The sequence below is a fragment of the Schistocerca piceifrons genome, chromosome 8 (genome assembly GCF_021461385.2).
Source record: "Schistocerca piceifrons isolate TAMUIC-IGC-003096 chromosome 8, iqSchPice1.1, whole genome shotgun sequence".
In the NCBI taxonomy this organism is placed as follows: Eukaryota; Metazoa; Arthropoda; class Insecta; order Orthoptera; family Acrididae; genus Schistocerca; species Schistocerca piceifrons.
The window spans coordinates 65,422,287-65,435,850 of NC_060145.1; the positions used below are offsets into that span (position 1 = coordinate 65,422,287).

General features: G+C 38.4%; 1 protein-coding gene across 8 annotated transcripts in view; it reads right to left on the reverse strand.

The window, feature by feature from the left end:
- Positions 1-13,564, reverse strand: part of LOC124711334 (glucose-6-phosphate exchanger SLC37A2) — a 369,968-nt gene that overhangs the window by 44,852 nt on the left and 311,552 nt on the right. For all 8 annotated transcript variants that reach the window (XM_047241365.1, XM_047241361.1, XM_047241362.1 and 5 more), the window contains exons 6-7: positions 10,284-10,365; positions 8,170-8,378 (exon numbers count right to left, since the gene is read on the reverse strand). In XM_047241365.1, coding sequence (XP_047097321.1) covers positions 8,170-8,378; positions 10,284-10,365 — 291 coding nt within the window. The remainder of the gene's footprint in view (positions 1-8,169; positions 8,379-10,283; positions 10,366-13,564) is intronic.

Below are 13,564 nucleotides of genomic sequence, written 5' to 3' on the forward strand. Positions count from 1 at the left end.
AAATAAAACCTATACAATGAAAACCTCAAGTTTACTGAAATATATTTTATACTTTCTTCAAAGAAATAGTTTTTATTTGGCTGTGAAAAAGGGATGGTCATGCAGGGAGATATGCAGGAAAACAAATTATTCATAAAAATGATGTTCTACTCATATCATCCTTCAAATCCAGTGATGAACTCTCAAGTGTGAAGTTATCCAGATAATATCTAAGTAGTGTGGAAAAAAGCGAGGCCACCACCTTCAAAGGCATTCCAAACAAAACAGAATGCTTTGCCACCACCAAGCCAACCACTTACCCTATAGATATACATGAACTACACCTAATAGTGAGTGCAATCAACAAATGCCATACAAAGTTAACAAAATCACAACTTTGTTACTCCAGAAGAATAAATGGCACAGCCATCACCAAATTACGAAAACAATACTAGTCCAACATCTGATTTAAACAGTTTTCTGAATAGACACTATATCATCACCGAGAGGAGGTGGGAAAAAAACACCATAAATAAAAATAACAAACACAAAATAATGAACATCAAGTGACTACACATGAAAAGCACAAACAGTTCTCAGTATTGCATTTCAAGTAACCCCTTTATACCACTGACACCCCATCCCTGTAATTATTTTATATAGTTAACTGATTTTCTCTGTTCACCATTTATCCGTTTGTTGTTGAGTACAGACTTGCACCGTTTGTCTCCAAGTACTGCTGCTTCTGCAATGAGCTGCTTCTCTAATAAATCACTTACATTTTTGCTACATATACTGATCTCATATGAGATTCTTTGTTCTCTCCTTCCCACACAATTATAAAAAATAATCCAGGAGGCAGTGCCCTATTATGCATTCCCTGTCCACAGACTGATACCAGACTTCCGTTCACAGTCTAGTGGTTTCATAAACTTCTTGTCTCAGTGCTGTATGGGACCCAATTGACACAAGTTGTTATTGTCTGGATTATGTGACTTTAAAACAAACTTTCTGATACAAAGTCCCATCAGCAGTGAGATTATAGGTATTATCTCCTTGGTTCTTTCAGTGCAACTGATTAATAGTTCGGTTCCTTGTGTTCTGCCAAGTTGTTGTTTCCACTTTATGCACAATATTTGAATGACTGACCCAGCCTCCTCCTACAAGTGCTACAAGTTTTGCTGTTTTGTGTAGTCATTCCCTGGACTCCATTAAACTACGATGAAACAAGTATCGTGGTACAAATGCATAATTAAGGGGTCTATCAAACTTAAGACGTCAGAAAATCTAATAAACAGGGATGACAGCAATTTAAATAATGTATTAAAATCTTGCATGCCATCACATCCACCAGAGTTGAGAAACAGAAAATTTGCATTTCACTAGAGTATCAGTGTGAGCTTTGAAAAGCAAAAAAGCATCGAAGGGCCTATCGGGCATCTGGAATTGAACTCTACTGTAACTATTGGTGTGAGACCAACAATAGTTCACAGTTTGGTGAGTACACGTAACAGCAAAACTTTAGCACTGAAAGAAGGCAGCTGAATTTGTCATCTAAATATTGTGGTTAAAATAGAAACAACAACTTGGCATAACACCTGGAAGCACATTATAGATGACACATGTTATTCAATTTTCAAATGCTCAGAATTTGAAATATGCTAAAATTTACCATCCAGTAAAGAACAAAAGAAATGTGAGAAAGTGATGTGAAGCATTCAAAAATAGATGAACAAATAAGCATTACAAAATTCAATTTTGATGTCCTCATTACAGATTTTAAGAATGAATTGAAGAATAAAATCTTTTCCAAGTGTTTCTCATTCTCTGCTTGGTAATTAGGCATCTGAACATCTTGACTACAGCAAAATTTGTGCACAATGGACTCCCCAGCAGATGTCCGCCCCGGTAGCTGAGTGGTCAGCGTGACAGACTGTCAATCCTAAGGGCCCGGGTTCGATTCCCGGCTGGGTCGGAAATTTTCTCTGCTCAGGGACTGGGTGTTGTGTTGTCCTAATCATCATCATTTCATCCCCATCGACGCGCAGGTCGCCGAAGTGGCGTCAAATCGAAAGACCTGCACCAGGCAAACGGTCTACCCAACGGGAGGCCCTAGCCACACGACATTTCCATTTCCTTCCCCGGCAGATGAGTGACTGGCACTGTAATGTAACTGACTGAGATTCACATACAGTAGTGAATGATACATTTCATTATTAATATCATGACACATAATATTTTGTGTATTATTTAATGTATTGTATCTTTCCTCATTTAATCTTAAATTTATGTTTGTGTTTATTCCTTTTCCAGTTGTTGTTTTTTTAATATTATACTATTTGGAATAATGAAATAGCATTTACATGACAAGTTAGTTACGCTGTTGACAAAATTACGATAGTTTGGAATTTCAAGTCAAACATGTTCCCATAATACAGTTTTGTAAAATGACAAATAGAAAGTTCTAGAAAAATCACTGTGTAATATTGTGACTGATTACTGAAATTTTAAACAGTTCAGTACATAATAATCTTTAACATTGTTCTTAAGATAACTGTGTGTTCCCAATAATGTAACATTTGTGTTGAAGCCTCTGTAAATGGTAGTAATTAAAACAGTTAAGCACTTCAGCAGCAATTTGCATACTTTGAAAGCAACTGTTTCGAAACAATATTTAACAAAATTTTCCACACCAAATCAAATTATGTTAATCAAACTGTATGACGCATTTATGCTTTTATTTTAAAACATACAATTATGCTCAATTTTTTATTACTATGTCACTTTTCATTATAATATTACTAATGTTCTAGAACCAATAATGTATTTTTTACTTCAATTTGTTACATTTTATTATAAGGGTGGGTGCAAGGCCAAGCAGTGAGTTCTACTGAGTTCTGTTTAGAGTTAGTATATATGTATTATTGTGATCAGTAGAGTTTTAAGATCGGATCTGAAGTTATCAGAAAAATGGAATCTGATGTTTGTACAAATGTCTGAATTTATTTACCGCACCTGGAAGTAGTAAAGTGGGAGATACATTCAAATACTGTAAGGTTATTAATTTATGATTAAGAAATGTGGACCTGTCATTTCTACACAAAAATTAAGTACAAATGTTATTTTTGTTCTAACGACTTATAATTAATTAATGTAATGTTGTGATGTATCTTAGTTGAAGTACCAAATAAATCACCACACAGTATTCTGATGAATCAAGTCTGATAATTATATTAGAATACAAAACACTAAAGCAGTTGCAGCTCTCTGATGTTTTTGACATGTTATTGCGGAGACAGATATGTTGATTGGTTGGTGTATTTGAGAGAGGGGACCAAACAGCAAGGTCATCGATCCGATCAGATTAGGGAAGGGTGGGGAAGGAAGTTGGCCATGCCCTTTCAAAGAAACCATCCCGGCATTGGCCTGAAGTGATTTAGGGAAATCATGGAAAACAGAAATCAGGATGGCCGGATGTGAAGACAGATATGTCTTTTTTGAGCAAACTATTACTGGTGATGAGACAAGACTGTCTCACTTGACTCCAGAGACTGAGTGCAGGTCATTCAATTGGCACTATCCCATGTCACCCAAAGAGTCGAACAAATTCTGTAAGTATATTTTGTTGATCTGGTGCCTCACAGCTTGCAAGTATTTAAAAATATATTAGTTTCACTACTGAGAGCTGATAAACACTCCTGTATTATGACCATCATCAGGAGTATTATTAGACTTAAAAAACAGCTTACTTGGTGGCATTAACCTATGGCATCAAATAGCACAAAATCCATTAAAAATCACAATTGCTATGTACAAATATGCATAAAATTGCCAATCTTCGTCCAACATATACAAAGCAGTTTGAAAATTTCATGTAGATGCGCTCTACATACTGGCCAGTGGTGCAAGTTGGATTTTGAATGACAGATGTTTTTGAAATTCATTCTGCTTAATGTGGATAATGTCACACTGTTTAAGAAAAGTCATTATGTATAGGCTCAAAACATGTTCTAAGACTCTGCAAAGGATGGGTTCAGTGATACTGGATGGTAATTTTCTGGGTAACTTCTACTACCTTTCTGTCCAGTGGGAGTGACCTGCATTTTATTCCAACTACTGGGCAGATTTTTTTTAAAATACAGGGTGGCCCTTTCAACCTCCCCAGCAGTGAATGCAAGGAGTAATGTGGTTTGCAGGGGAAAAAATCACAAATGAATGTGCAAAGAAATTATTGTACATTGTATGGATGTGATTGACCTTGTGTGAAAACAGTTAATAAGTGGTATATAAGTGGCAGCTGGAAGGGTTCTGAAACATTCTGGTGGTGCAGGTCATGGTGTTTCAGAAGAAACTGTGCAGTAGACCACATAGGTCAGTTTGGTAGGCATATAGACAAATTAATGTATGATGAGACAAAATTTCATTATCAGGAATGGTTAACCAGCATAATGTTCAGATTTGGGGCTCGCAAGATCTGCACACTATCAATGAACATGTTCGTGATATCTTTAAACTGAATGCCAAGTGTGGGATGATATACAATAAGATTGTTGTACTGTTCTTCTCTGCAGAAAATATAGTCAATATGTCAGTGTTTCTGGATATGTTGCAACAGGTGTATACCGTACAGTATTGGAACCTTACATCATCTTTCAACAAGATGAAGTTCTGCTGCATTGGTCAACAGCCTTTTGCAAGTTACTGGATACGAAATTTCCCAGTTGCTGGATGAGATGCAGAGGACTCATTGCCTGAGCACCACATTCCCAACAATATTACCCAACTGGATTTTTTCTTGTGGGGAATAGTGAAGGACAGCACGTATGTGACCAAAGTGGATGATATTCCTGTGTCAAGATGTGCAGTGTCGTCAAGTATCGAGAGCAGTGCAAGAAGTATCAACCACTGCAGAACTACTGCACAGCAAAGCAGTATCACAGGGCACCACTGCCACACCTCTACCCTGAAATGACACTGCCAGAGGCCAGAAGGGCAGTTCTGTTCCGAGGCTGGGTCCTGTCCACTTCCAGGTAGTTCCTGACAGAGTAACGTCATCGTACTGCCTACTCGCCATGACACAGCCCATGTCAACCATTGGGAAGTGAAGAGACTTCTGTCTCCTGTGAACTCTGCCTACATGCCAACGCTATCTGAACTGTTTCAATGAGTGTCTATGAAATTGTGTTTTCTAGTGACTATAATGAAGCCACAGTACAGCTATTCTGAACTTGTATAAATTTGCCACTCCGTAATCGTGGCTCTGTATAGTGTGTTCTGAACTGCAAGTCTGCATGTGCAGCTTCATAGCTAAAGCCAAGTCTGGCGATCAAATATGAGTTTTGTTGTAATTAATAAAGCATTACTTATTCAGAGAGTTCTAATTAACTGTATTATTGCTGGCCACCTCAGCATCCAAGAAGTCTGACACAACAAGCTGTCTTATCACTGATATAAGAGCAACAGTGACAGAAGATGCTGGAGTCACCACAGACTGTAGCGACAACACTGCAGACAGACCAGTGACATGGATTGCCGGCTCCGTTACGAAGTCTGACAAGGGTGTTTACCATCAAGTACCACAGTTGACAACAAACACATAGGTGTGGCCACCATCCATCAGAGGGCATCAACCAACAGCAGAGGAAGGGGATGTGATGATCAGCCAACTATTTCCTGGTGATCATGTGTGTGCAAATAGTCCCAGAAATATCATTCCATGCGGGGCTAGATAAGCCAGTGCCCAGCCATTCAGTAAGCAGTTCTTGACTTGCCAAGTGCTGAGAAGATCGGCAAGTTCCGCTGCGTGCCACCTCGACCATCCTCTCTTCAGCAATGGTTAGGATATGTTGCTTGCATCGGGTTACGTTATCTACCAGCTGCTAACAGCCGATTTTGGTGTGGAACAGCTGTATAGGTATAGAGTCAAAGGGAATTCTGATTGTAGGAATTAGTTGTTATTTGTTTGAACTGTAGAAGGGATCCTTATTGTTTTGTTGGTTTTGAAGAGTGTGTTACTGTTGGTGATTTATTGTGGTTTCCATAATAAATAAGTTGGCAAAGCAAGTTGGTTCTTGCTCTGTAGATTTAGCAGAGGACATGTTACAAAGAAGAAGAGAAATTGGATACAGGTTCAATATCGTTCATGATACAAATGGTTCACATGTAGAGGTGTACTGACGATTATTAAATAAATTCTTTGAGATGCTTGAGCATATCGTGTGATATATTTACTGCAGTTTTTTCTTTCCTGGATCTTTGAAATGTGTGAGAGGTTGCAAAGGTACACACTGTACTATGGCTAAGATAGAAGCGAAATCATCCCCAAATTCCTTATAGAATCTGGCAGGGATTCCACCAGTCCCTGGGGTCTTGGCCTATTTTAATAATTTCAGCTGCTTCTCAATGTCAATGACACTGATATCTATATCACACACATTTTTAGTGGTGCAGTAATTAAAGTTGTTAACTATACCTGTCTAATCTTCAGTAGAAAAAATAACTAATGAGGAGGTATTAAACAGAATTGGTGAAAAAAGAAATGGCACAACCTGAATAAAAGAAGGTATCAATTAATAGGACATCATGTGAGGCATCAAGGAATAGTCAGTATGGAAATAGTGAGAATGGGGGGGGGTTACAAACTGTATGGGAGACCAAGGCTTGAATACAATACAGTAAGCAGGTTCAAGTGGCTGTAGGTTGGGGAGTAGTTATGTACAGATGAAGAGACTTGCACAGGATGAACTAGTGTGGAGAGTTGCATTAAACCAGCCCTTGTACTGAAGTCAGCAACACCAACAACTACTACAACAACACCTCTATTGCACCATTCTTAGATAGTGCATCAGAAAAATAAACACCTAAATATTTCTGTGTGAACTCTGATTTGTCTCATCACAATGGCCATTCCTTCTCATGGAACTGGAAGGAAACAAAATGTTTTGGCATTTGAAGCAGAAAAGTGTTGGCTGAAATTTCATGAAAAGATTTTATCACAATGAGAAAAATCTTATCAATGATTTGTATCACAAACTGTTTATTACACCTGTGTGCCACCCTTCTTTGAACTGTTTCAATAACTTCTGTCTATCCTATCTGAAAAGATCCCCATTCTCTAGAAGATGACAGGCAGGTGTAGCGCAGGCAGTTTCTTTAGTGAATTTGCACCTTCCATGTGCCTGGCCAATAAAACAAAGTTTTCAGTTTACCATCAGTGCAGCTTTTGTTATATGTTGCTTCTAATTTTTGGGGTTTCTAACTATAAGTCCTATATATTTAGTTTAATTGATGACCTAAATTTTTTGTCATTTTCCATGTAACAAAGATTCAATGGAATTGTCTTAGTATCTCTACGGAGGACCTCATGATTTTTACTGTTCACGGCCAATTGTCACTTCTTGCACCAGTTACATACCTTGTATGAATCACTTTACAGTTTGTTTTGATCTTGTGCTGAATTCACAACAGTTAACAAGGATATCATCTGCAAACGATCTAAGAGGGCAGCTCAAACTGTTTCCAAAACAATTTATGAAGACTACTGCATAAGTTTATCGCAGACAGCTGCAGTGGGCAGGGTACAATAGCTTCACGTGCCTGCCTCAACCAATTTTGTGAACGTCCATATGGCAGTGCCTCAGCGCTTTGTAGATGGCTAATGTTTTTAATGTTTTCACCTGCAGCCGTTAGTGCTTCACTGTGCTGAAAGCTAGCAACAGGGCTGCAAGCTGTCAAGGATCTACTTATGCTGTCTTGACTGTAGTTATCAAAGATATGTGCTATATTGCCTAATATGTGACAATCTGCACACACAGTTTAATGATACATTACAAATTTGAGCGTCTGTGACCAAGGCAAGAAATCAGTGTCACTAAAGACACAGTAGTAATTGTGTTGAAGGAGGTACCAGCCACCAACACCTTTGCAGAAGTATAATTTAATTAATAATATGTTTCAAGTGTAAGTTTTCATAGCATAACACTAATAACTCAAATAACTGTATGTTGCTGCAAATCAATGTTAACTGTTGCACTGCTTTTTAAAAAAACAAAAAACAAAAAAACAAAAAAAACTAGCACTGATCATTATCGTGTTTTCACTAAATGAATGCATAATATATCATTAGATCTAGTACACCATTAATAAAAGGCACTGCACGAAATGCAGGACACATTTGCTTTAGATACCTACCTCCGATTCATCCTCTCCTGGTCTCGGACAACCCACATGTGATGGGTTTTCGACCATGAAGAGGAATATCAGGAAACCGCCCCCAGCAATAATGGCACCAGGAACAATAAATGACAAGCCCCAATCCTGTTCGACAAACGCAGCAGCTACTAAAGAACCTAATATATTCCCTACTGAAGTGTGGGAATTCCAGATGCCAAATATTAAACCTGTAAATTCAGGTAAACAATTAGAAAATATATAATAGTCTTCAGCTACACTATACCTACTGAAACCAAGCATAAATGTTAAATAAACATTTCGAAAAACACAAAAATTTGTCATTTAAATGCAGTTCATTACTAGTTCTGATTTATTTCCAGAAGAAACTTAATTCAGAAGGAATCAAACCTAGCTGATCAAGACTCACGCAAGATGAGTGTAATAGTAGACGAACAGCAAATGAAAAGGCATGTTGGAAGTACTGACACAGATTTTAATAATATCTATTTCAATATGAATACAATAACGAGAAGTCCTTGGAGGAATATAAATAATGGAAAAAGTAAAGGAAACTGCTCACCATATTGTCATGTATAAGAAGGTGTAATTAGATGAATGGTGAACAATAACTTCACTTAACAAAGGTTTATTCAGCATTTGCACGTACAAGAGCAGGGAGTGAACTGCCTCCAGTCAGAACACATACAGTATATATACAACTACAGAACATTCCAGTACAATGATTCTTGACATTTGTGGATACTTCTAGAATGTACTTGAACTGAATATGGAAATTAAAATTTTACAGTCCAGGTGAGTTCTGAACTCACGACCCTCCATGCAACAGTTTAGTATCATAACCACTACACCACAGCACAACTCAGCTTCTTCTGTGACAGTATAATGGAAATTCCATGACAGAAAATCAATAATATTAGGAAGAGGATAGATTGCTACTTGCCTTAAAGATGACACATTGAGCTGCAGACTGGCACAACGAAAAGATTGTTACCCATTTAGCTTTCAGCCACAACCTTCTTCAGAAAAGAAAAGGAAACACACACACACACACACACACACAGCCGGCCGCGGTGGCCAAGTGGTTCTAGGCTCTTCAGTCCAGAACCGCGCGACTGCTACAGTCGCAGGTTTGAATCCTGCCTGGGGCACAGATGTGTGTAATGTCCTTAGGTTAGTTGGGTTTAAGTAGTTCTAAGTTATAGGGAACTGATGACCTCAGATGTTAAGTCCCATAGTGCTCAGAGCAATTTGAATAATTTTTGAACACACACATACAAACACACACTCTTTCACGCAGGAAAGCATACCTCCCACATACACGACTGCCATCTATGGCAGCTCAGACTGGAATGAAGCTGTCATGTTGAACAAAAGCTGCAATCTGGAGTGGGGAGGGGGATAATAGCAGGATAGGGATGTGTGTGTGTGGGGACGTGGGGAGGTGGGGAGAGAAGAGCGCTGTATGGCTGAGCATGCAGGGGCTAGGTGGAGACATGACAAGACTGTCAGGTGCAGTGTCAGGAGGCAGGAGGCTTTGAGGCAGAGGGGGGGGGGGGGGGGGGATGTAGAGCGGAAAAGGAGAGGAGCAGGGATGGGGAAAGACAGGCAGGTGCATTTTCAGAGGGTGGCACACAGGCTGCACACTTCACCAGAAAGCAACCCCCCCCCCCCCCCCTGTATCCTTCACCTTACTCCAGGTTGCTGCTTTAATTCAATCTAACAGTTGCATTCCAGTCCAAGCCACCAGAGATAGCTGTCATATGTGCATGGGGTGTGCTTGCTTGTGTGAATGTGTGTTGTGTTTTCTTTTCTGAAGAAGGCCTTGGCTGAAAGCTCAAGTCTTTTTGTTGTGCCTGTCTGTAACTCAAAGAGTCATCTTTTCAATGAGTAGCAATCTATCCTGTTTCCTAATATTGTTGAACTCCCCCATATAACATAGATCTATAAACAAGACCGAGAATGTTGCAAGGTTTCGAATGTACATGGATGCAATGTAAATTAGGAAACCAACGAGATTTGTAATAGAGATATGATGAATGGAGATACGAAAGGTGAGAATATCTGTTGAGGCAATATTTTTTCTCTTTGAAAACAAGCTGCTCACTATTTACCTCTGTTTCCTTCGCCAAACCAGTTGCCAACAACTGTTACAACACCAGGCCAACCTGTTGTTTGCACAATACCACCTAGCACCTGAAAGTAAAGTACATGCAATTTACTCAAAATACTCCATGTAGCGAAATAAACTTATATAACAATCAGTAGAAAGACATATTAGATACTGAAATTGGGAAGAACAGATATTTGATTAAAGGGAACTGGTTCTTGAACATCACAATATACTAACAGTGTTGAAGCCTTTTAGATCTTTTTTATCAACATGTTTTGTTCTCTGGATTAACATAAAGGAAGATAGGGGATGAAAGCGACAGGTATCACATATACAGAAGACTATAGTGTTCATAGATAATACCGCCACACACACAGTTATCCAGGGTTGCTTATGAGAAGGATGAACCATTCTTATTCCATGTACTGTTAATTGATTAAGGTTTGCTTTCACTCAAAACTGTCTCTCCCAAGAATATTTTACAGTGTATTGGCTGTTTGTAAAAATTTGTACATGTTATTCACAGAATGTGCCCAAAGCAATGTGAAGTGTTCACATAAAACAAACTGCAGCAAAAGCAGATGTCAGGCTAAGATTCAATGGAGAAATCTTACAGAAATGTAATTCATCCACGAAAAAAGTGCCTTGCAAGACACTTGTTTCACTGGTTCTTGGCTATTACTCATCGATCTGGGACCTTCACCAGATTGGGTTAGTAAAAACAGATAAGATTAATGAATAATGACATTTTGTCATGGGATCATTTTATCAGTGTGAGAGCTTTACAGAGACATTCAACAAACTACAATGTAGACACAAGAAGAGAATGTTGTGCATCACATTGGGTCTTTCTGTTGAAATTCCAAATGTATACATTCTGGGAAGATTTGGGCAGCATGTTAAATCCTCCCATGTATGTCTCACAAAATAAGCCTAAACACTAAATCAGAGAAATTGCAGTTCATATTCATGTTTACACACAATCATTCTTCACATGCACCATTTGAAAATGGAACAGGAAAGGGGGGAAATGATAGTGTTGCAAAAAGTACCCTCCACTACACACCAAAAGGTGGCTTATGGAGTACAGATGTTAATAACTCAAAATAATCACAGATATTGAACTACTGAGAAACCTCTGGCAGGTGGCAGTATCTTAAACTCCATAAAACAGCTGGAGATAGTTTTAGTTACGTTGTAAAGATTCGACTGGGAAAAATCATTCCTTGTGGAGACTAATGTTGATTATCTGCCAGACAGTACATAAGTTGACATCAAGCTTTGAATTATTTACCACATTAAATTCCCGTGACAGTTGAGGGATATAGTTCAATACCCACCAACAATTTGGTTTTAGACTTAAGAATCTGTAGTAATGAACTGTATGATGCTTTATCTGACCATGATGGTCAAATGTTAACACTAAGAATGCTGACCAGTTGGGTACAGACCACAGAAGAAAAATATCATATCGCAGAATCATAAGCATTGACTCAATATGGTGTTTTGTGAGAAACTACAGGAAGAAAGCTTTGAAAAATTTATACAGCAAACAGATTAGATGGAAAAGTTAACCCTTTATTAAACATGTTTCACAGCACTTTGCAACTTGTTTACCTCTGAAACAAATAAAGGTGACAATTGAACAGAAACCACAATGAAAGATGGATTACACATGTGATTAAGTCTCTTGACTTGGAAGAGAGGGCTGTACCTCATACAGAGGACATACTGTAGTCAAAAATTTGAAACTTCGTTACCAACAGTGCTGTAAACTCCTTGAGTATGTTACTAAAAGGACAGACACCTGGACTACGATATAAGTTGACTTGAACAATAAGGCAAAGCAATTTGGAACACTGTAAAAAATTATCCAAATGAAATTAAGCACCTAGAAAATAGCCTGGGAGAAATGGTGATGCTTTGGAATCAATGGCCACCAAATTCAATGGCTACTTCCCCACAGTGACAGAAAATGTTGTACCCATCGAGATTAGATTTATTTATGGCATTTTTGTAATCAATAAATGTCCCAGGGCATATATCCTAACAGATTTAAAGATGCTGTAGTAAAAGCCATCTATAAAACTGAAGACAAAGACAAGCAACACCCTTAATTACGGACCTATTTTCCTTCCATTTTTTTCAAACAATTTTGAGAAAATGTCTTACGACAGACCACTGGCTCATTTAAGTGAGATGAATGTGTTAACTGCCTGGCAATTTATTTTTCATAAAAGATCATCCACAGAAAAAGCAATAAATGATCTCAGAAATACACTGAGGTGACAAAAGTCATGGCATAGCAATAAGCACATATACGAATAGTGGTAGTATCGCATACATGAGGTATAAAAAGGCAGTATGTTGAAGGACATGTCATTTGTACTCAGGTGATACATGTGAAAAGGTTTGCAACATGACTAAGGCTGCATGACAGAAATGGTAGTTGGAGCCAGACACATGGGGCATTCCAATTCAGATATTGTTATGGAATTCAATATTCCGAGATCCACAGTGTCAAGAATGTGCCAAGAATACCAAAATTCTGGCATCACCTCTCACCACGGGCAATGCAGTGGCCAAAGCTTTCACTTTGCAACTGAGAGTAGATGCATTTGTGTAGAGTTGTCAGTGCTAACAGACAAGCAACACTGCATGTAATAACCACAGAAATCAATGTAGAACTTATGTTCCCAAACAACAATGGAATTTTTATGGATGCCAAAGGTCCATGTTATTTGGACGCAATTGTTTGTGATTGGTTTGAAGAGCATTGTGGATAGTTTGAGCGAATGATTTTTTGATGAATGATTTGGCACCCAGATTGCCCAACATGAACCTCATCATACATTTATGGAACATAATCTAAGAGGTCAGTTACATACCTTGTATGAATCACAAAATCCTGGCAACACTTTTGCTATTATGAATGACTACAGAGGCAGCATGGCTCAATATTTCTGCAGGGGCTTCCAAGAACTCATTGAGTCCATGCTATGCTGAGTTGCTGAACTACATCAGGCAAAAATTTTGTGACATTACCAAGCCTTTGTGTGGGTCACAAAATTCAACTTAGAAACTGAAGTGTTATGGCAATAATGGTAATCATTTTACACGGATGGATTCTTACCGTCACAACAGCAAACAGGGTACCTCATTAACAGACTGTCTCAGACATGAAACCATCGAGTGACTTTAACGAATGGTTCAAAAACTAATATTTGCTGAAGACAAGCATTCTAATGAGGGGTTGAAACAGCATTATCAGTCACACCTCAG